The sequence below is a fragment of the Nomia melanderi genome, chromosome 6, assembly GCF_051020985.1.
Source record: "Nomia melanderi isolate GNS246 chromosome 6, iyNomMela1, whole genome shotgun sequence".
Classification (NCBI taxonomy): domain Eukaryota; kingdom Metazoa; phylum Arthropoda; class Insecta; order Hymenoptera; family Halictidae; genus Nomia; species Nomia melanderi.
The window spans coordinates 12,693,755-12,716,064 of NC_135004.1; the positions used below are offsets into that span (position 1 = coordinate 12,693,755).

The following is a 22,310-nucleotide window of genomic DNA, read 5'->3' on the forward strand; positions in this document are numbered from 1 at the left end:
AGCGAGAGAACAACGACGCCGTCGAAGCTTATTCAAACGGCGCACGAATAAAATACTGAAGCGTAGGCATATTGATCCGCGCCGGTCTGCGGAAGATCGCTATCATCGCGATGCTTCTAGAATATCGGCGAAACGGGGGAACTCCTTGGCCGCGGCCGAATGGATTAAACGCGGACATCAACCGAACAACGTCGAGAAGAATTGAAGTGGCAGTCACGCGATGGCTGGCCGCGCCCCGGCTTCTTCGCCGATTCACGCCGAAATGGATTGCTCGATGGCCCAGATACAAAAGATCCCAGTCGCGCTCGTGACTTTCAACTCGCGTATTAACACTTTAACACCTGGATCGCGCGCTTTCGTTCCGCGAAGTCGAAGTAAAGATTTCCTTTCCCTGCGAGGTTCTGTTCATTCATTACCAGGCGAAATCGAATATTTCGAATGCAACGATACTGCGTATACCTTTTGTAATTAATTCGTTTTCAGCGTACCGAAACAGAGTGAATTTCCAGTGAACGATTCCATGAAACGTCGTTTGGCGTATGTATTTTATACCCTGAAATTACTGGGTGTTTTATTAACGCGTTAACTTCCATGGCAGTCGCCGATAACGCTTCTGAGAAGATAATTGATGGCGAATAAAAATGTTTAATAACGTGAGTTGATGATCGTGTAATGCAAGGGTCGCGGTACCAATTAATCGACGATTATTCCTGTTTATCTTCGCTACGAAGGAACATGTGTTGCGCGGAACGCTCAAGATTTTCGTAGCAGTTATCGTGTTCAAGTCGGACCCCTGCCCACGGGAAAATATGTTCTAATAGAGACGTGCAGGGGAACTGGTTCGACGCGCGGTGCGCGTGTCAGGACGCGCGCAGCATAATACTCGCGACGCATGTAACCGAGTTAATCGCATTACGGCGGCGGGGACGATCAGAAATCCCCGATTGATCGGCGCAGGACACACGATCGTACCCGCGGATAATCGGCCGCTGCCTACGTAATTTTCCCGGCGAAATAATGTTCCTCCGGCGAAAAAGGAATTACCATTAAGCGATCGAAAGATGCGCGCGGTCCGTGGCGGCCGGCGCGAGCGCAGCCACGCGGTTGCACGCTGCCAGCCAGTAGATGGCTTTGGTTCAACGATAATAGGCCGGATCGAGCTAACGACTCGTCCGTTGATCTACATACGCGTAGCTTCGTCCCCAAGTGACTCGAGTTCGGGTTCAGGTTGAATTTCGTTGCTGATTTTCTACCGATCAACACGGAGGGTGGTAATTTGTTCTGGACAAATTGCGCGTCCTCGACGAGATCGGTATTTGTAAAGAAACAGATCCTACTTGTGGAATGGGATCGGCGATGCGAGTTCCAAATCGAATTTCTGTACTCGCATCGCTTGGGATATGATGAACGATAAATTGCACCAATCCTCGAAATAAGAGTGGGTGGTGGCTAATATTGCACTGAGTGATTCCGAATGCAGATTCGTTACTATGAATTACGAAGTATACACTACTGTACAGACTGATCCATTCTGAAGGTATTTAACCGAAGTCGGTATAACCACTCGAAGTAGCGATCACCGATAAAAATGACACCGAAGATAAAAATAACGTAAACTACAGCGCACAGGTTAAAATAAGATATACAGATAGTAAATATCATACTTTAATCGCAATTATTAAAGATAAATAACGGAACGGCAAACTCAAAAATAACAGACTGCCCAAGGTCGTCTGAACGACTTTAAATACTGATAATAACAATTTTTAAACATTCCATCGTCTCGATAACGTACATAAGGTCGCACCGCGATCGTTCCACAATGTCACCGGGAAATTCGACGCATGCAACGTCCTGTATACGAAACCACGACGACCGTTCGCCAAATGCGGTTTCCCGATAACGATGCGGACGAGATCGAACGAACCCGGCGACCATCATCGTCCGATTGTTTTTGTCCAAGTTCCAGTCGGTACCATTCTAGGAATCAAATAAAACGTGTCCACGGATAATAATACGCCCGCCGGCGAGGAGCAAGTTTCACGCGGCGCACAATGGCAGGAGAACGTGGCACCATCAAGTGGCAATCGATTACCGGGCCGATATTCTCTTTTACCGGCGACGATCTATCGCGATAGAACGCGTGTATTTATTGTCTGGCGAGTAGCGGCGGACACGTTGCACCTCCCCCGTGCAGGTCCACCACGGGACCCGGTGGTGCTCGAATACAACGTTCGAATGCCACCGATCGGGAATCCGTGGGTAACGCATACGCGAGCACATGCGCGCGCGCGCGCACGCGTGTGCTCTCTTTCTCTCTCGTTTTCTCTCTCTCTCTCTCTTTCTCTCTTTCTTTCTCTCCCTTCCCCGTGGACGTCTTCGTCGTCTCTATCTCTGTCTCTCGGTAGTATACGAATATATCTATACGGCAGCCGGAGCGTAGGTGTTAGACGAATCAGCCGGCAGTAAATTCGCGGCAAGAGATAACGGTAATCTCGGGCGAGGGATTACTTGAGCGACGGTGCGAATTGCAAGGCCGTCAATGTATGACCTTAATGAGTAACGAGCATAGCGCTTAGGCGGACACACAACGAGAAGAGAACAAGCACGGTGTGTGTGGTTCTGTCTGCTGGTCGGTCGCACGTACTACACGCACGCTGCGCGAAGGGTGTCGTGCAGCAGAGCGTGTTCACGTAGCCCTGTCAAAAAGGTGGCATGTTTGGCACTGCTCGGTTGTGACGTCTCGTTGACAGGCGTGTCCCTGTCAACGGGGGTCAGGTTAACCAGCCGCGATCACCGTGAACGTTGCGACAGACACGGAAAACGAGCCCGATTCGTTGGTACATTCGCGACGATTTTCGCGATCGTTCCTCCTTGGGGCACTGTACGTGCAGATGGCGTGATTTTTATGGCAATTACGGATCAGACCGGCCGTTCCTCTACACCAACGATCTCGCCATGATCCGTAGCACGATATCGTACCGCAATCACGACAAGTAAATCGAAGAACCGCAATAAATACCTCGCTTTTCGACGAGCTCCGAAATCTCCTCCTTGTTGTCGGCCATCTTAGCACCAGTCACTGGTCACAATGCACGCTGGGTAAAAACAAACGAGCACCACCACGGCGCCACGATTGGTGGTTCAGCGCCACCTGTACGTTGAATTTCAAGTCTGCCCGCCGGTGACGTTGGTCAGGGACGTCTCGGTGGTTCAGATAATAAAGGCACCGATGGGATCCATTGTAATTATCTTCATACGCGTGGAAAATAATGGGATTCTGTTTTGGATTTTGTAATTGTTATTCTTTTATGTCATGTTGGAATAAATGAAAAATTGTTGATTGAATAATATTGATGTAGATAGATGTTGCGAGTATACGTAGGTTACGATGTTATTTTAAATATGAAATTTTAATGAATCGTTAGGGTAGTCTTAAAGCGAATGTAACAGATCAAAATTGCCAGATAGAACTGTGTAAGTAACTATCCACTGAAGGATGCGGCTAGATTTCGTTTGACACACTTTCATATGCCGTTACTGGCACACGTCGTCACCACATCGGCTGCTAACTTATTTCCGTTATATAGGCCCGTGGCGGCAGTCTTCGTTCAGTTTTCCTTAAGTTTGGACGTAATTTCTAACACGATTTCAACATGAGTGCAAGTGACGTTGTGATTGTATCGGCAGTTCGAACACCCATAGGTATAAATTTATATCTTATATAGTAAAATCTTCTGATAAGTGAAAATTATTACATTCATTCCATGACATACTACTAACCCATTTTAAATAACATCATATAAACAATCAAATTTTCAATTTAAAATATACTCTGTGTTAAACTTAATGGACCTAATATATATTGACAATCAGTAAGATTTGAATTTCTTTTACTAATCAATGAGTTGTAAATTCAGAAATTTCATTTTTATAGACTTAGAAATGTGTATTCATATAGACTTTATAAAAGAGGTCCTGAAGATCTTGATGGCACTTTCACTTACTTAACAACCAACTATAACTAAGAAAAACTTGTTAAATTCTAATCAGAATGTATTGTTATTGCATATAGTGTTCTACGTATATATTTTAATAAATACAGAATCAAATTAATAAGTATTTAAATATCATATTTAATAATTAATCATCATTTCAAATTTCTTTAAACTGTATTTGTTGTAGGATCATTTTGTGGATCCTTATCTTCAATGAAAGCATCAGATTTGGGGTCTATCGTTATTAAAGAAAGTTTAGCAAGAGCTAATATTAATCCCAGTGAAGTTTCTGAAGTCATTTTAGGACAGGTAATCTAAACTCATAGTTTATTATTCATTAAAGCAATGTATTCAAATTATTGCATACAATAGATAGCTTAATGAAATATGGTAATTTTTTTATATTTAATGGGTAAGATTGAAGAAGTTCATAATTTCCATAAAGTATAAAAGATATACATGAATTATACAGATAACATACATAAGTAATTTGTTATATAACAATAATTATGTTTAAATGCTATAATGCATGCAAACAATTGTATTTTAGGTATTAACTGCAGGGCAAGGTCAGAACCCAGCAAGGCAAGCATCTATCAATGCTGGAATTCCTGTATCTGTACCTGCTCATTTAATTAATATGCTATGTGGATCCGGTTTAAAGTAAATACTGAATTTTTGTTTTGTAAAAACTTTACAGCGTCAATGCTACTCTTATCGCAGCCAAGCTTTTAAATTTAAATTTGTTTGCACATTGGTATTCAGTATGTCTTCTACAAAGAATATATGTCTTTTTTAGAGCAGTTATCAATGGTTTTTTAGCCATAAAAGCTGGTGAAAGCCAGATAGTTGTAGCTGGTGGTCAGGAAAACATGAGTCAAGCTCCACATACAGCATACTTCAGAAATGGTATTAAAATGGGGGAGTGTACTTTCTCTGATTCTTTAATATCAGATGGCTTAACAGATGTATTCCATGGTGTTCATATGGGAGTAACAGGTACAAAAACCACATTCCAATTCATATACATTTTATATTCATTTGAATTCCTGTAACATTATATGCATTACATAAGTGTATTTATCAATGTATTATATCATTTACAGCTGAAAATATTGCTAAAGACTTCAAGATAAGTAGGGAAGAACAAGATGAATATGCAGCTAAATCTCAGCAAAAAGTGCAAGTTGCAATAACTACAGGATATTTCAATAAAGAAATTATCCCTATCAAAGTGCCCACTAGAAAAGGACCTATTATAGTATCTAAAGATGAATTTCCTAAGTTTGAAACAACTACTGAAACACTTAAAAAATTAAAACCTGCCTTTACAAAGGTATAGCATTCCCTTTTTTCAATAAATTGAATTATTTAATAATATAGTAATTATTTTAATTTTTGTATAATTAGACTGATGGTACTGTCACTGCTGGCAATGCTTCTGGAATAAATGATGGGGCAGCAGCAGTAATACTTATGTCAGCAGCAACTGCAGTGAAAAAAGGACTCACTCCATTAGGCACAATAGTTGCAGTAGCTCAAACAGGAGTGGAACCAAGAGTTATGGGCACAGGTCCTATTCCAGCAGTAGAGATAGTGGTTAGTAGATACAATAATTTTGCCAATATGTATGAACAATTTGTATTTTCAAAATTATGTTATAATGTAATGCTAAATAAATATTTCAGCTGAAAAAGGCGAATTGGACAAAGGAAGAGGTGGATTTGTATGAATTAAATGAAGCTTTTGCATCACAAGCAATCGCATGTGTCAGAACACTGAACTTGGATACCTCTAAAGTTAATATATCTGGGGGAGCCATTGCTTTAGGTCATCCTATTGGTGCATCAGGTACATAAAACATGTTAATAAACAGATTATATTAATACTTGTACTATATCTGAAATATCATTTCTCAGGCACTAGAGTTTTAGTAACTTTGTTACATGCCTTGGAAAGGACTGGAGGCAAGAAAGGTGTTGCAGCTTTATGTATTGGTGGTGGAATGGGAATCGCTATAGCTGTTCAAAGGAAATAATGAACACTTAAGTCAATTAGAAGTATTTATACTGCAAAGGTTGAAGTTTGTTGGTGCTTAACTGTTTTGTCAATAACTGGGTACCTAGACATCTACTTTCACCTTCCATTTAAAAAAATTGCAAAACTACATTTTTAATTCTGTGGATAATATTGCATTGATTCGTATTTACTGCATAAAAATATACGCTGAAAATTATAAATATGAAGACTTCAAGCTCGTAACAAATAATAGAGATAACTGGGTACCCGTATTGCGAAAATTGTAGTTTAATAGCGAAAATAGAAAGAGTAGGAAAATTTTATGGGCAACCAACACAAAATATAAATTACTTGATTAGTTTATTTATTAATTTATAATAATAGACATTCTTTAAACATTCTCGTAACTTTGACGCATTTTTTGACACTTTCCAGTTGGTACATTTGTAAAAAAATGCCTTGTTATGTATGTGTTTAACAACCAATTTCTTATAATTGGAAAACACAACACTTCTACTAGATGATATAAGTATATGACGATAATTTGTTTTATTTTGTAGAAGGCTATTACTTTCGATATATATATATAATATAAGGAACAAAAGCAGCAGTATCTGATATATTACTGAAGGAAAATACTAATGAACATTCATTTGTTCGCGTATTTGTGCTACATTGACTGACCACTTTGGTGCCTTGTATTTTCATTAGATTTTAGTTCACTATAAAATCCAATTATTTCTAGTTTATCTTTTAGTCCTGAAACTGCGGCATGACTATGTATCGTGGATATCTTAGCAGCCTTGTCCTTTTTTGGTACATAAGTACTTATCTGTTCATTTTGATAAAAGCCGATTAACGTAGAAAATTCTTTATGTGAATTGATTCTCATACTTTATGCCATATTTTGTTGGTTTTAATGAAATATAGTATGTACGTTTTGTTCTATCTTTATAAAGGAGAAGTTATTTATCTATCGTAAGATCGACAGCAGGATTACATACTTTATTCAATTTGAATTTAATACAATCTATATGTCACATATAGAATCTGCTTTGTAACTAACCATCGTACACGAGTATTCGTACCGTTAGAACGAATAAATTGTTCAATACTGGATCGATTAATCGATTTACGTTCATGGTCATAGGGGTACGTCAGTTGTTTAAAGAAAATTTATTATCCGTATCATGAACTAACTTCTACTTGTAAACATACAATATTCCTGGTTATTATCCTTTATTCGAATATTTTATTATAGTATTTCTTGTAAAAAGTTAAAACTTTTCTATTGACAATTTGTTGAATAGTCAAATTTTGGTACAGAATATACAGACATAGGTATGATTGTGTACTACATGAATGTATTTATAATTACATTTATACAAAATTTTGTGCAATGTATATTTATAGAGAAATTATTTTTATACATCAAAGATGAAACTGTAAATAAATAAAATGATATCTATAAAATTATACAAAAATACAGATCCTCTCATTATTCAATTTTTTTCAGTTTTCCTCTTCGTAGAATCTTTATCTGTTCTTTTTCTTTCATCCAAGATTTTCTCCATTGCAGCAAGTCCCTCTCTTTGGGTTCGTTCAGTGCGTATGCTTCTAAACGTGCGTTTAGTATAGTGTACATTTCTCTTGTTGCTTATTAAATGTTGTATGTTTTCTTTGATAGCTGGTATAATACGTATCTTAAATTAAGAATATATTATAAATATGACAAGCATATGTTCATATTACAAATATTTAATGCATTAATGATTGATATTTACATTTTATACAAGTTGATAAAAATAATATTATAATATTATTATTAAATTATTAACTTATTAATGGTTAACTTATTTAAAATTTTAAAATGTTGATATACTAAGTGGAATAGCTGGATAATATCCATCATATTCCTTTCCATGCTTATTAAAACACGAATAAAGTTCTTCTAATGGTTGTTGAGCAATTACATCTATTTCTGGTATACATAATTTTGTATGTTTCTTTATAATGAAGCCCCAAAATGAATCTGTACTAATATCACAATCTTTCAAACAGAAATAAGAACCCCAAAGTGTTGAATTTAATATTTTTTCATCTGGATGTGACAATCCTTGATGAACCATTCCTTCTGACATTTGTTCCTCAATTACAGCTATTGTATCACATTGTATACATGCATTGGGCACATAGATATCTTGTATAAGATTATCTCCAACATACATACAACGAGGATTATTTTGTTTTGATACATGTCCAAGGAATTCAACAAGTCCTTTCCAATTGCCTTGACTGTATATCCCACCCTGTTTTAAATCTTTAGTCTCTACTATGTCACCTTCTTGATTATTTACAACTTGTAAAAATGGCTCTTCACAGGTGAAAAAACCTGGCTTTCTCGCATAACAAATAATAATATCAAATAGAGATTTCCAATCTGTTCCAAAAGCATATGAAGCGGTACATTCAACAAAATCAATATTTGATCCCGTAATGAGAAATGTAACACGATGTTTTTTCAATTCTTTAAGCCATGATATAGTTTCTGGACTACATTTACGTATATATTTTGCAGGATCTGATTTTATACTAGGGAAGAAGTAACCCCTATCTAGTTTAAAATGATCCCTATTATACATTTCAATTAATCCATCTAATATATCAGGCCAAACATTATATGTATTTAAAGGTCCTCCATTCTCTTTGTCAAGAGTGTCTATTAATCTGGCAAAAATGAGAGATGTCGAAATATCAAAGTAATCTAACAAGCTTCTCATTTTCATTGATATAGGACCATTCCATGTTGACAACATGTCATGACAAAAGGCATCAGTAGCTTCCCATTTTTGGTTGGGATATATTTCTTTAATCTTTGCAATGCTTAATAAATGTGTTCCATGACATGCCCTTTGAATTAAACCTTCAGGACTTATTCGAAGAATATTTCCTCTCTCAAAGTCTAAAAATAATCCTTTCTGCATGAAATCTAAGTCTTTATCTTCCAAAGATTTTGATAAATATTTTCCATTATATTGTTTCTCTGTTATTAAATATGTGGCCAAAGTTTCATATACCAATGGCACCAAATTTGTTACATTATAACGTAACAGTGTGTTATCTAAATCAAACCCAATGCAATCGTAATCAAGAAACTTAAACATATTCATTTTCACATTCATAGATGGAAAAAGTGACACTGTTGTACAAAAATGTTTAACACTTATATAAGGTGTGAAAAAACAAGAAGGTTTGTTTAATTTTACTATTGTTTCAAGATTAGTAGATCCTACTTGAAGATAAATCAGTAAAGGCTTATGTAGTAAACGTAAACTTTTTATCATATTTGAAAAAAAACTTTATGAAGGGAATAATTCAAATGGGTAAAAATTAATATATATTTTATTTATAGATAATTTTAATATGAGTGTTTGTTTGATAATAAATATATTGTCAATGTTAAGATCAAATTTTAATCAACTGTTGTATAGACAACTTACAAGGTCAAAAATACCTAGAAGTAACAGTTATGTAAATAGAAACTTTCTTATTTCTTTTAAGGGTTATTTTTTAGAATCTATTTAACATTGTTTCTATCTAAAATATAACCTGATATTATATAAGATTATGATATTATGTAGAAATATAAAAAAAATGTTTATTTTTTAAAATCTTACTTTTGGTGGAATATGAACGTAGCGAATGTTTCTTGCCTGAACGAAGAACATATCATAATTGTAAGAATCTCCTCTAGGATCAGTGAAAACACAATCCTTCATTACAATGTTCATGAAACTGTGACAACGGGACAAAATCTTAAATAATATTGTACCAATAATGATGACAACAAAAACATTCGAAGGAAAGTTACTTACGCGTCTGAATGCTCTATAGTTCCATAAACTGATGCTTCGTTCCGAAGGTCCACGGTTGTTTTCTCATTTTCAACAGCTTTTAATAAAATTGCAAGGCTGTTGAACAAGTTAAATCTTTCTCCGCTTGATTCCTGATTCATTCTACACCGGTAATCAAAATACTTGTCAACACTTCCTAACTACGCGAAATGAATCTGAGAGATCTCTCTTATGTCATGATAGTTTATGGATAGTATACATTATTGCATTCATATCCTGCGTGTACCATTTATTACAAATATCAATAAATGATTCGCTCATTTATTGTATTTTATATCTTACTCTGAAATTATGGTTTTCAATGATAACAGTCAATTGCAATTAAAAAAGTATAAAAGACAATACAAAAAAACAAATACAAAACAATCTAAACCTTGACTTGTGAATCTCGCATTCATTTTATAATTGATACATGAAAACGATAAATTCCATGAAGCTTACCTTTTAGTTAAGTTACATAATCATAATCATCTGAATTTTCATTTATTTTCAATCTAAACTCTATCAACGATTGCATACATAATATTTAAAATTAAATACGATACCGAACGATGACTCAACTCATAGCCCTCTAGCGACAAGTTCAAGAATTACTGCTGCAGCTTGCAACAGACCAGCATCTATAGAAGGTGTACAGTTCATGATTGCGCGCTTATCAAAACGAACAAGTTCTCCCGTCATTCCGAGCCCGCACGGGATTCAGTAACGTTCCTGCTAGCGTAGGAGATAGGAAGAGCTGAAGGAGAGATATATCACGCACATAGTGTTGAGACAGTTGACGCAGTTGAACTGAAAATGTTCACCGGATTAACGAATCAAGTTTCAACATGGATGGGCAAGAAGGCTGAGGAAGGCGGCTCCGAAATGCCTGGCGAGAAGAAGGTTACTTCTCCTGTCGCCGAAGGTGAAGTTCTCGAAGATAGAAAAGATAGGTGAGTATCATCTTATGAACAGTTATTTAATTATCGAACGTTGCAATTCTCCTGATACGATCCCCGTCTCTCTTATTGCATACATTCTGTCTTCCTGGGGTTAATCTCATTTGTGACACGACGATACTTACTATCTTATACATTGCGTTGCAATGTACTGTAATTCGACGCGAATGTTTCTCGCCTGTCAAACTGAAACGGTTGTCGTTAGCCGGAGACGCTCGGTTCACTGCCAATCGAATCTACGATATTTTTCGTGCATTCGTGCGACGCTGCTGAACACTCTTTCGGAACAATGTTTGCTGCATTTTTGAAATTAGATCGATAACAACCGTTCCTCCGCTTACGTAAAGTTCTATTCATGCGACAAAGTTACGACGTTCCATGAGCCGAAATGAGGTTAATATGGTTTCGATATGTACAATTTTGCACTTAACCTTTTTGCACGGACTTTCTGCGATCACCAATCATTAAAGCTCTCTAAAGATAAAGACGTATTTTGATCTGTCGAAATGATTGAACGAGGTAGATATATGTATTCGTGACCGATATACATGGAAACACATTAAAAACGCAGTTTCGAGCGATTGATCCATCCAACAAAACTGCGGACTTTCTACGTTTGTAATATACTCGATCAAGTAAAATTTCATGTAGTAGAAAGTGCAACTAATTCGATATAATTCTTATCTAATATGAAACGTAATATAGTTTCTTCTGCACGAAATGAATTTTCATGTCATTTCAAATTATTAGGTTGGCATAAAACAGTGCGTATTCTCCTAGATATTTGTCATTTGATTATTATCAATTTTTCATTGTCAAATAGACGTAGCGTAGAGCACGACAGTTCCTTCTGTCCCTTTCGCAAAATCCATAATGTATCGTGTAAAATACAGGTATAGTGTAATTCGCGAACTATGCTCCCGTTTCACTGGGCAGAATATTAAAGAGCTGGAACTACTTAAATATTACATCATCCTCTCTCCCGTTTTCGTGGATTTGCAACGTTGGCTACGGAATATTTCGTATTTTCCGGCCCGAAGACACGAGACGTGAACCAGTACACGAGCTTTATCGGTTGGTTTCGCGCACGAAATATGACATTTACGAGGCCGCACTCTCTGAAAGTTGCATCAGGTACAATGGATTTCGCAGACAGTATTTCGTGACCTGGGTCACACCATTACGATACATAGTATCATCCCGTGAACTTTTCAATGCATCGCAGCTCTTCGTCGACGCTAAATCACTGTCGCCATTAAACCACTTTCCTGTGAAAGGGCATGGAACACTCGACCGCTATACCGAATCCAAAAATATTTTAGTCATCGTAATATTTAACCAGTTCGAAGCGTCCAACAACAATACGGAAAGGTTATTCCTTTCGGACGAGGAACGTATTTTTAATTCCTCTCGACTCTTTCAGTACTTGTTTCTCACGTTTATTATCGTAAATGTATCGGACGATTCCAGCGACTGGACCAGTCAACCGTGTTTCAGATGCAGTTAAAAAGATATAAAATTTTACACGCTCCAAGGAAATGCATCAATTCATATACATCGTACAATTCTTACTATTCCCTCCTCGGTTTAATTCATTCGCAGGAACATTCTGCACCATTGCATCCGCCCCTGTTCCCCTCACGGATCTTCGATAACAATTTACCCTTTAATTCTTCTCTCCCTGCCGACACCTTTTCCGCGCCACGAAAGCTCAGAGGTTCTTAGAGGTATGCGAGTTTACCCGTTAATTTAATTCCCTTTATCCAACCGCATTCAGAAGTTTCCCTTTTTTTTCTTTATTTGCACGGGGTGGGTGGAAAGAGCACGTCGTCGGTGACGATAGGCGGCTGACAACCGTTTCCTGAGCCAGGTTCGCTATCGAGCTGGCTTTTAATTCACGCGCTTCATTTGCCGCACGGAATAAGAGGAGAGCAGGAAGAGAGATAGGAAAACAGGGGTAAACATCTCACCCTCGGTATTCCGGGGGATAGTATACGCGGAAAGGTTGTGCATAATTTAGTAATTCACCGGACGGTCACTCGCTCGGTTCGTTTCACCTCGGTGTCCCACGAAAATAGTTCGGGATAAACATTCCTCGGCCAATCGAACGAACGTCAGTTCCGGCCTAGAATACTCGTTCGAGAAAAATTGCCACCCCCGCGCCGCGTTTTCTTCTAAGAACTTAAGGAATACGCGATCGAACTAACTGTACGTTGTCGGTCTCGATCATTCCCGGCTTCCATCGGCTATGAAAGGAATGCCGAAAACAGCTGGGAACCTATATCCCCACAAAAGAGGGGAGCGAGGAAGGGGTTGGAGACGTAATCTTTTATATAGGTCGCAATCGATACGAACGCGGCACACCCTCCCAGCGAAACTGTTAAATTTCGTATAATGGTAACGAGAGTCCCTGCTCTTTTTTCAACATGCTTTGCGGCCAGTTTCCCGCATTCAAACAATTCCCCGATTTTCTGGCCACTCGAGCGTTGCTAATGACAATCGGACTAGCCGCTTTTTGTCGCGCGTTTCGCGCTTCGTTTTTTCCCCTGTATACGCGTGAGTCTCGATGTTTTTTTTTTCGGTACCTATATCGGAAAAGTGACTATCTTTTTGATTCGCTGCCCACCTCGATCTCCTCGCCTTTTTAAACCCTGGTTCCCCGTGTTCCTTCAGACCTCGGTTTTGATAGACGTTTAAATTGCTATGCCGCTGAAATTCGAAGTTCCATGAAAGTTGAAACAACGGTTCCGAGAATATCCGCGAACTTTTTTAAGTGCATACGTAGAAGCGTGAGCAGTAACGATTGAACAGCGTGACCGTTCACCGTGGGGTGAATTATCGAAAAGCGGCGTTGCGTGCACGGGGGATAATCGCGTGGCGTGGCGACTAATTCGAAGTAATTGTCTTCGATTCGAATCTGATACAAGCTATTACAGGGCCATCATCGTTATGTATTATTATGTTAGCCGTGTATTCTTCCCCTTTTCCTGCTTAAGCGATGAAAGAGGACGCCTAAGAGCCTCGGCACGGGATTTTTCACGAGTCAAGAGGGCGCGGTTTGTTTAATGCGCCACGATTATAACCACGGCGAAACATTTACAAAGTCACCCGGCTCTTTAAACGAGTTAGTAGCGTAGAAACAACGTTGCGTTGGCGTACACGGTGGTTACACAACTCGCTTGTAACATATTTATGGGAAATAAGCGAAAATCCGATCATTTTCCTCTTACCAATTTTGCTCCTCGCGGAGGAGAGCAGTTGTTACAATTTTTCATTCGTTTCGATAGAAAAGAGAAATCAATAATTATCTTCCGTAATAAGCAAGTAACATGTAGCTACTAAAATATCCAATTAAAAAATACCGAAACCCTGAACAACCAACAAAAAGTTTATACCATTTCCCAAATTTCGCTCGTACGCGAGGAAAATTTCAAAGGATATTGAATGCTTATTTCATTCGCGGTTCTTCGTCGACTTGATAACTTAATCCCAGGAAGATAGTGTTTTAGCGTTACCGCGGCAGAAACCGGATCGAAACCCATTAAAAGTTTATTCGAGGATGGTCAATTGGGTCTTGCCAATTCCCATTACCGCGGGGATACTCGAACGTGTATCCCACTTATCGAGAGCTTCCGACAACGGTTCAATTTTCCCGCGTCGAATTTATTTTCCGACGCGAGGATATGGGATAACCGGGGGAACGCACCGCGGGCGTCGTCTTTTCGGAGATGTCTGGCAACGATACCGGTGCCAGAGAGCTCGCGGAAAAACAGAAAACAGTTTACCGGCGAGCGTTTTCGTTGCCCTCGAGCGCTTTTACGCTCGCGTCTGAATTTCTTGCCTCGCGCTGCCTCTCGTCCCGAACCGTGGTAATTCCGCGGTGCCGCGTTTTTAATGCGGTTCAAATTGTTCCGCTGTTCCGCCGTTGGTGTGCGTTACAGCCGTGTGGATTGAAAACATGTTTTTCGCGGTTCGCAGTCCTACCAAAGGCGGTAGCAGCAAGCTGGAAATGCTGGCTGGTGTGAAGACGCAGATGACGGGCTGGTTTAGCGGCGGAATACCGGGATTAAGTCGCGGCGGCGCGCAGGCAAACGAAGGTGAATCCCAATCACCAGCTGGGATGAACGAGGCTCAAGCCGCGGCGAATAACCAGTCACCGCCCGAACAAGTTAAGGACGACGACGCGAGTAGGTAAGGAAACGACTCCCGATGAATCCGATTTGTTTTCCATGCAGTCGCTTGATCCGGATAAACAGGATCAACCATTTGCCTTGCAACAACGGGTACAGTCATTCGCGAAGGTTTCATTCAAATTTCGACTTTACGCAGTCTTTTCATTGGAGAATGTCGGATGGATATTGGTTCATGTATGTGCGTTTTACTGAAGAGTTCTGGTAGTGGCGCGAGATAATGGACTAGTATTTTCCTGAATACGGAGTAGAAATTGCATATGATGTTTGCTTAATCTGTTTGGACAAGCTGTGTTTATTCAACACGTTGTTCGTTCAAGTAGAAGAAATTTCTAAGACCTTCGGTGAAATGAAGAGTACTCAGTAATCAAGTTCGTAATGTAATAGTGACAGGTTTTCATGGATGTTTATTCTGTTTTTATAAGCGAGTATGATTGTGAATGAAATTTTAAGGCAGAAGGTTAATTCTAAATTCGTTTAAATAAAATTCATCCGCGCGATGAACTTTCTTTTTCGGCAACATGGGAATTCGTTATGTACACGAGTTTGAATAGTCGTTTTTTTGGTCGCATCGATCATATTTTTTCAGTATTAATCCGTGTCAAATGACATTGATGTGTCACTCAGATTGTCTATAACATTTTAAAAGGTAGAAATTACTCATGTTGGGTTGACGTGTAGCTTAAATGGTGAACCCATTCATTCTACTTTCCCTGTACGATTTGACACATGCTATTGTCTTCGCTATAGTTGTAGTTTCAGTCGCACGTAATTGCTAGACGCAGTTAAATTTAGAAGAAGAAAGATTGAAATCATTCCAATTTCTGATTTCGCTGGAACAAAATGAATTGTGCTGTTGCCTTGAAAGAAATGTAAATATGCAGCGTCAAACATTTGTTTCGAGTCAATACGTTGTTTGCGGTGTATTCGTGCCTGGAAGGCAACAGCGGTCCACGATTCCATATCGCATTTTTTCACGGTTTGTGATTGAAAATTGAATAAGTGAAGTCACCTTTCCCACTCGAGCATTGAACAGCGACCCTTTACCGCTATACAATTGAACTACTGTTTACTTTCGACTCTTTGAGTTTTAACTTTCAAAAAACAATTTGCTAATCACTTGACCTATGACTATTCATTTCTATCAACGACCTAAGAATTTTAAGAACGTTGTAATTCCAATTAAAACATACCGATTCTCATTGAAGAAAAATATAGTAACACGAATTATACATTTGTATTTTCTGTTGTTTACAATAGTGCAACTGGAGGGGCGGATAGTGGTCCTGCTAGCTTACAAGGTTCACCAACCGAGGATAAGAATGGCCAGCAACCATTTGGAGCTGGTAAGTTTCTTAAGAAATCGTTTAAATCGCTTACCCATCTAATTCAAATCTCAATGCAATTAATTGTCTCGCCCATCGATAGGAATTATTTATAATTGCCTTCTATGAGTGCACTCTTGCCATTCACCTCCATTAAATCACTTTAACTCGGTGACTGCTCGGAAGAAACTTTTAATTACATCCAACTTCGCGAAGATGAAAGAGTTTAGGACCCTTTAACAGACTTCGCTCTCGTTACTGCTGATATTCGTTACGGAAGTCAAGGCGACTGTTTAGATCAAAAACGACGCAAGGGGAGAAAGAATGGCCCCCATGCTTTTCAAGCGAAAGCGAGCGCGCCGTTAAAGGGGAACGAATAGTTGGATCTCCTCCGTTAAATTCAAGTTTAAATTGAAATCAGCTAAAGTTCTCCGTACACGATGTGCGTGTTTGTTTTGCATTAACATTACGTCTGGCCATTTGATTGCGTCACGCGAGAACCGAATTCGCGATTATATAAACTGGTTCGTTAAAATTTAGAGTAAGCTGATTTCCCACGGAGAAAATTAATTGAGAGATTAATAATGAAGTTCGTACGTATAGATCATTTCGTTCGACAGAGACAAATGGAGATTTCATTCGACCGTCACAAATGCCTTTAATAACTAGAAATGGCCGGTATCGATCAGACTAAATTGACACGTGTACAGTATTCTAAATCGTCTTTCCGAAGAAAGCATTATGCAACACGCCCGAGAGATCGTTATTCCACCTTCACAATTTATTCCGATGCCGAACGTCACTTTTTCTATAACTGTGTCAACGATAATAGACCACTTTGCATTTAAATCCTGAAAATACTTATCTTTGACGCCCCTTCAACCCGATTTCCCTGTAGGACTGATTCGTTTTTCATAGACTAGCCATACGTTTTGCAATCTTAACGAGTATCGCCCACATGGGAAAAAGTCCTCGCGCGTTTCCATGCCCGCTGCACGTCGCACTCTATAGGCTCCGCACAATACTCGCCTATAACTGTTCCTCGTACAATAGGGATTTGATTTTCTCGAATACTGTGCATATTCACGTTGCCAAATGCGATCATTCAGGTCCAGAAAGGAATAAACCGCTTAAAGTCAGCTTGCTAATCCTTTTGTTCCCCATTTTTAATACCATTCACTCGTTACACAAGATACTTCCAAAACAGATACTCAATTTTTACCGTCATATGTTTTATATCTTAAAAATGAGGAAAAACAATGTATACATTAAAACTAAACTCCACTTCCATATAATCACACGAGAATAATCTCTAATAAAATATGTATATCGCAATATCCTCTATTATCGTCAGTAATTATATATTAATAATCATAAGCGTCGTTGTATAGTTGACACGCATGAACTGCCATTTATCAAATACCGCAGATCCTCGATACACTTCCAATCTCATTAATCCTCCCCTCAAAAAAATCATCCGCGAAACTTCCGCCGAGAAGACAGAATCGCGATCGAATGTAATTAAATCCGGAAGTACCTTTAAGACAAGTGTGCGGAACTCGCTGAAAGTGGAATAGTTAAGTATTCTATCGCGCGGCTCTCCGCCCGTAAAATATCTCGATCCGATACCGCAACGTGTATCGATCCCGCTGAACTATTAAATTAAAACTTGCTCGCCAGATTTTTTCCCCTCAGGTTTCTTGTTGCTACAAGTTCCCGGGGACACCGGGAGAATTCTTCTTTCCCCCGGCCTTATCCCGCCATATTTTATTCCGCGCTATGAAGTTGTATCGCCGTACTCGTACGTTCCGGCGAAAATTCATTTCACCGCCCGTGGGACGTTGCGATGCAATTTTTTTCTCCTCCGGATATAGAGATAATACCTCGCTGGAACTTCTCACGTTCACCGATCCCATCAATAACATTTTCGTAGGACCGTCCCTCCTCTGTTTTTCCTTTTTTCCCCTCTGTCTTTCGTCGGCCAACGTGATATTCCGTCGAGAAGCTCGTCGTATCTCGTCGCCGCGTATATATTTCATCGCCGTGAAAGACTCGCGCGAGGTTTCGCGCGGCAGCACGAGTCAGCGACGAGAAAAGAGATATCGCTCTCGCCGAAGGGAAAAAGCTTTACGGGCTAAATGCGCGATATCGTTAATTGTTTCTCCCCATAGAACACAAGGCCGCCGAATGCACGGTTGAAGCTTTATTATTGGCCCCGTGTCGAACAATATGTCGGTGCGTATAGAATTTCGTGGAAATCTCCCGGACAGCACTAGCGTGTTTAATTTCCAGCCGACGCGAGGCCGTGTCAGCCTTCGAGTTTCTAATAAACGATGAATAATTATTTTATTTCCATTCCGCTTCGACGATCGCCGAGATACGAATGATAAAAATAGAGGGATCACGGGAAATATTTTGCGTTCCCGTTGAAATTAAAACGCGCCGAGTCGATCATGCTATCCGAATTTAATGTCATAAGTTCAAGGTCACGGTCCGACATCAATCGCGGCGAAATAATGAATCCTCTCTCCCGCGCGCGTGCGATATTTTGGAAAATTTGATGCAGTGACGCAGACGAAACCGTGGGATCTCGTATCCCGAATAAGTTCATTCGGAAATTAACTGGATAATTTCCGACGTTGTGTCAAAGGAGACCCGCGATGACCATTGTTCACGGATTGAGCACCCGCCGCGAAGGCCGACGAATTTTTCCGGGAACAGTTGTTTCTGCGCGGAAGCGCTGGTGAAAGCTTCGATACAATGTATATATATATAATGTTACCGTACAAAAATGCTTTGAATCCATTGACCTACGGCTAATTCTATTACGTCCGAGCGATTGTTGAATCGACTCGAAGCATTTTAAATTCAACCTTCAATGCACCGTAGAATAATGCATCAACCTGTTATATCGATTTAATAATGGCTTTCGGTTAATTCATAACTATTTAAACTACTTACCTTCCGATAAGCGGATTTCGAACATTTCAGCCAACCTGGAAAAATGTGTCGCAACGAATTAAAGAATAATTTACCAGTTCTTATTAACATCAGATTTCTTGTTTCCGACTATCGCTGAAACTAATTTCGATCCGATGACATCAATTTTTCCGCGTATCTGCATTTGATTTACGATTTTCCAATTAAATGTCACACCCCAGCGGGATTTCCTTTCAGAACGTGTCGTTATAGTTCACGGCGGAGTCCCTGGGACAATGCAGCGCGTTATACAAAGAAATTTCGTCCGGGACAGCTTTTGTATCGACCGCGATTCTTTATCTCGTGAACCTTACCGTATCCCCGCGCAATCCTGTGCCCGTATCTCCCGCCGAAGATACGACAGCCCGCTTTGTGCTATATTTTTCCCCCGACCGTATCGTTCGCTCCTCTTTGAGCGCGGTTCCGATCAAATCCATGTATGGTCCCGGTAATGTTATTCGAGCGAGTGTCAGAATAAAAAAGCGAGCGCTCGTGTCGGGGCTAGTGTTGTTTTCGGGAGTTTATCGATTTCGCGAGCAACCTGATGCTTAACCACATCGCGTTCATTATTTTCCAAACATACGTGTCGTCTGTTTCATTGTTTCCAAAGTTTCGATACGTTTCGATAAATACAATAACCGTCCCACGTATTCGAGTACCAATATCTTCTAACATATTAGTTTCGAAGAAGCTTGAAAGGACGATAGAAATCTTTCAAATTAATTTCATATTTTCCCATCGCTCGTTGATACCCGAATAAGCAATTTTGAACTGTTTCACCGCTTTCGATAACATTCGCGTAAGCTTAACAAGTAAAAGGGGATCTTAAACAAGAGTCACGCTTCTGATCTTCATTTATTGTACGACGCGTTTCAATATTGCCACGGTTGGTTATCTAGGGCGAATCACAAGACGTAGACGGTGCTTTGTTAATCAAGGAACTTAGGTCGAATCTAACGTGGTACTTGACCCAGCACGTGTAACCCTGATCCAGTTGCAAACCGAGACATAATCAGTGATTGAAGCCGGCACAAGTGCTACGCGTTAGTGCCCTCTTCTTTCCTTTGTGGATCGGTGGGAATCCAGCCGTTTCGCTTACACATCAAATCAAACGGAATCTCACTCGTTCAATTACCGATAGCGTATCAGTTGGGCAACTGCTTTGATTAATTTCGTTCCATTGATCGGGCGAGACGCCTCAGTCGACGGGGGGCGGAAATCGGTCACATATTTATGCGACTTGGTTTCGTCGACCTACATCCATCTTCCGAAGAACACGCGGTTATCGTGGCGCGTTCTATTCGAAACGTTCTAATATAATTAGAACGTTTGTACCAGCTCACGTGTTCCCTGCGGTTCGCTCGGAACAGGGAAACCACTTTGCTGGAAGTCGCCTCTGTGCTCGTAGCTTCGAAACTCTCCACGCCAAGTAGACAAAGACCGAGACGAGAGAGATTTTAGCTGAAACGGAGGACTCCTCTGCGCACAAACGCAACGTTAAAGGTTTTGATCGCTACATTCTGGGACGCGTTTAATTACTCGGGACGGTGGCGGTAGCACCGAAGAAACTACTCTTCGACGGAAAAAAGTGTTCGATCTACCGTAACCGTATCTCGAGATGAAATCATAAGCAGATTATGAGGGTGCAATTATTATCACATTACTTCGAAACAGTACTCGCATGTACCATCGGAACCCAGAACTCTCGAACGAAACCGACGGAAACCGAATTTCAGTTGAAACACTCGACACCCACGCCACTCCCGAGACTCCGTCTCGTCTCGAATTTCACTGGAGTAGTTCCGAGGCGCGAAAAGAATTTCACCGGCCGTCGAAGAAAGGAACGTTCGAATTCTTTCTATACATTATTCCTTCCCCCGATCGCGACGCCCGTTCGCCGGTGGCGGTCGGGGTTCCGTCCCAGGCATCCGAACGAAAGCTAGCCGGCCGCCTTAACGCCATTAGCCTTAAAAGGAAACTTGGTCGCGAAACAACCGTTGCATAATGCCTCCCCCGCGAGCTCCCGGGTTTCCGTACGGCCGAGCCGCAGCGGTGGGTGGGGATCCGCGCCGCCCTCGGACACAATTGCGAAGTTGCTGGCCGGTCGGGGTGGCTAGAACTTCTCGCGGCACAAAAGAGATTCCGGCCGCGTGCCAATAACGCCGGGATTCGATCTTCGTCGCGGCGTTCTTCCGTTTTTTCAGACCGGATTACGCGTTGCCCGGTAATATTCCGGGGACGCCGGTGTTTGCGCTCGAATCGACCGGAGGATTAACTGAAGCTGGCTAGGTCGGGGCGAGCCCCTAAAAAAAAGAGGGCGACCGGGGCACGCGGGGGTGGTCGATGGAGCTTGGCTAAAGGGTAGCAGGGAGAGGCGGTTAACAGATTTGTCCTTGGCCTGGGGCGCCGTCGGGCCACCGGACACCGTCGATCATTGATAAAAGCAGGCAGACGAACGGTCTACGCCGCGGCCGGCGAAATGCTCCCGTGTGCGTCGCCAGAGGACCCAGATGACCGCGTGTACACGTATAAATCGGCTATAGTCGACGTTCCCGAGTGAAACGTAGCTGTGGGTGGGTCCGGCGACCGCCGCTTACCGAAACGTTCGCCACGATTTTCCCCGAGCATAACCAGATCCAGTCAGCAAGTAACTGTCCTTCGCGTCGAGGGGTTGGACCCCATCTTCGTCGATCAATACGACCAGCCGAGCAACTCCTCTCACCGAAATCAGCCAGCGCAGCGTGCTCCGGGAACCCTACGTTGTTTCACCGAACTCTCCGGCGGGTTTTTCTTATCCTTTACCCATTCTCCTTCTTCCTTTTCCACGGTCTTCCCGCTACTTCTTTGTTCCGCTGAATGTTCCTCGTCGGGAACGTTTGATCTTATCGTTAACTTCGGGATGACTGAAGGGACAGTTTATCGAGCTTAAGCCTTTGATGGTCGGAAC

At 40.7% G+C, this 22,310-nt stretch overlaps 4 protein-coding genes across 12 annotated transcripts in view; 2 read left to right on the plus strand and 2 right to left on the minus strand.

Moving 5' to 3' along the window:
• LOC116427961 (uncharacterized) overlaps window positions 1-3,151 on the minus strand; it is a 293,655-nt gene extending 290,504 nt beyond the window's left edge. For 4 of the 5 annotated variants that reach the window (XM_031978941.2, XM_031978935.2, XM_076368716.1 and 1 more), the window contains exon 1: window positions 3,023-3,151. In XM_031978941.2, coding sequence (XP_031834801.1) covers window positions 3,023-3,068 — 46 coding nt within the window. In that variant the 5' untranslated portion in view covers window positions 3,069-3,151. The remainder of the gene's footprint in view (window positions 1-3,022) is intronic. The other variant, XM_076368712.1, reaches the window with a different exon arrangement.
• A 386-nt stretch (window positions 3,152-3,537) lies between these two features.
• On the plus strand, window positions 3,538-7,254 carry Acat2 (Acetyl-CoA acetyltransferase 2). The gene is made up of 8 exons (XM_031978950.2): window positions 3,538-3,705; window positions 4,186-4,307; window positions 4,549-4,661; window positions 4,798-4,997; window positions 5,105-5,334; window positions 5,409-5,597; window positions 5,687-5,849; window positions 5,918-7,254. Exons 1-8 carry the CDS (start codon window positions 3,657-3,659, stop codon window positions 6,034-6,036), a joined length of 1,185 nt encoding a protein of 394 aa, XP_031834810.2. The 5' UTR covers window positions 3,538-3,656; the 3' UTR covers window positions 6,037-7,254.
• A 107-nt stretch (window positions 7,255-7,361) lies between these two features.
• LOC116427963 (U7 snRNA-associated Sm-like protein LSm10) lies at window positions 7,362-10,230 on the minus strand. Of its 2 annotated transcripts, XM_031978944.2 has the most exons (3): window positions 9,893-10,230; window positions 9,695-9,812; window positions 7,362-7,720 (listed from the first exon to the last, which is right to left on the minus strand). In XM_031978944.2, exons 1-3 carry the CDS (start codon window positions 10,030-10,032, stop codon window positions 7,520-7,522), a joined length of 459 nt encoding a protein of 152 aa, XP_031834804.1. In that variant the 5' UTR covers window positions 10,033-10,230; the 3' UTR covers window positions 7,362-7,519. The 2 variants fall into 2 exon arrangements, 1 of the variants encoding a protein (XP_031834804.1); XR_004235184.2 differs by lacking the exons at window positions 9,695-9,812; window positions 9,893-10,230 and adding an exon at window positions 7,802-9,638 and having other exon boundaries at window positions 7,572-7,720.
• Window positions 10,231-10,574: 344 nt separating this feature from the next.
• Sap47 (Synapse-associated protein 47kD) overlaps window positions 10,575-22,310 on the plus strand; it is a 128,293-nt gene continuing 116,557 nt past the window's right edge. For 2 of the 4 annotated variants that reach the window (XM_031978947.2, XM_031978949.2), the window contains exons 1-3: window positions 10,577-10,863; window positions 14,848-15,060; window positions 16,320-16,405. In XM_031978947.2, coding sequence (XP_031834807.1) covers window positions 10,727-10,863; window positions 14,848-15,060; window positions 16,320-16,405 — 436 coding nt within the window. In that variant the 5' untranslated portion in view covers window positions 10,577-10,726. Of the gene's footprint in view, window positions 10,864-14,847; window positions 15,061-16,319; window positions 16,406-22,310 lie in introns of all 4 variants that reach the window. The other 2 variants (XM_031978945.2, XM_031978948.2) reach the window with 2 other exon arrangements.

Excerpts from the sequence above, each read along its gene's own strand:
- LOC116427963 (XM_031978944.2), bottom strand. The coding sequence starts at position 10,032 with ATGAATCAGGAATCAAGCGGAGAAAGATTTAACTTGTTCAACAGCCTT. Across the intron at positions 9,813-9,892 it reads ACTATAGAGCATTCAGACGC|TTTCATGAACATTGTAATGA; the intron begins GTAAGTAACTTT and ends CCGTTGTCACAG. Across the intron at positions 7,721-9,694 it reads ACGTTCATATTCCACCAAAA|ATACGTATTATACCAGCTAT; the intron begins GTAAGATTTTAA and ends TCTTAATTTAAG.
- Acat2 (XM_031978950.2), top strand. The coding sequence starts at position 3,657 with ATGAGTGCAAGTGACGTTGTGATTGTATCGGCAGTTCGAACACCCATA. Across the intron at positions 5,598-5,686 it reads TTCCAGCAGTAGAGATAGTG|CTGAAAAAGGCGAATTGGAC; the intron begins GTTAGTAGATAC and ends TAAATATTTCAG. Across the intron at positions 5,850-5,917 it reads TCATCCTATTGGTGCATCAG|GCACTAGAGTTTTAGTAACT; the intron begins GTACATAAAACA and ends ATCATTTCTCAG.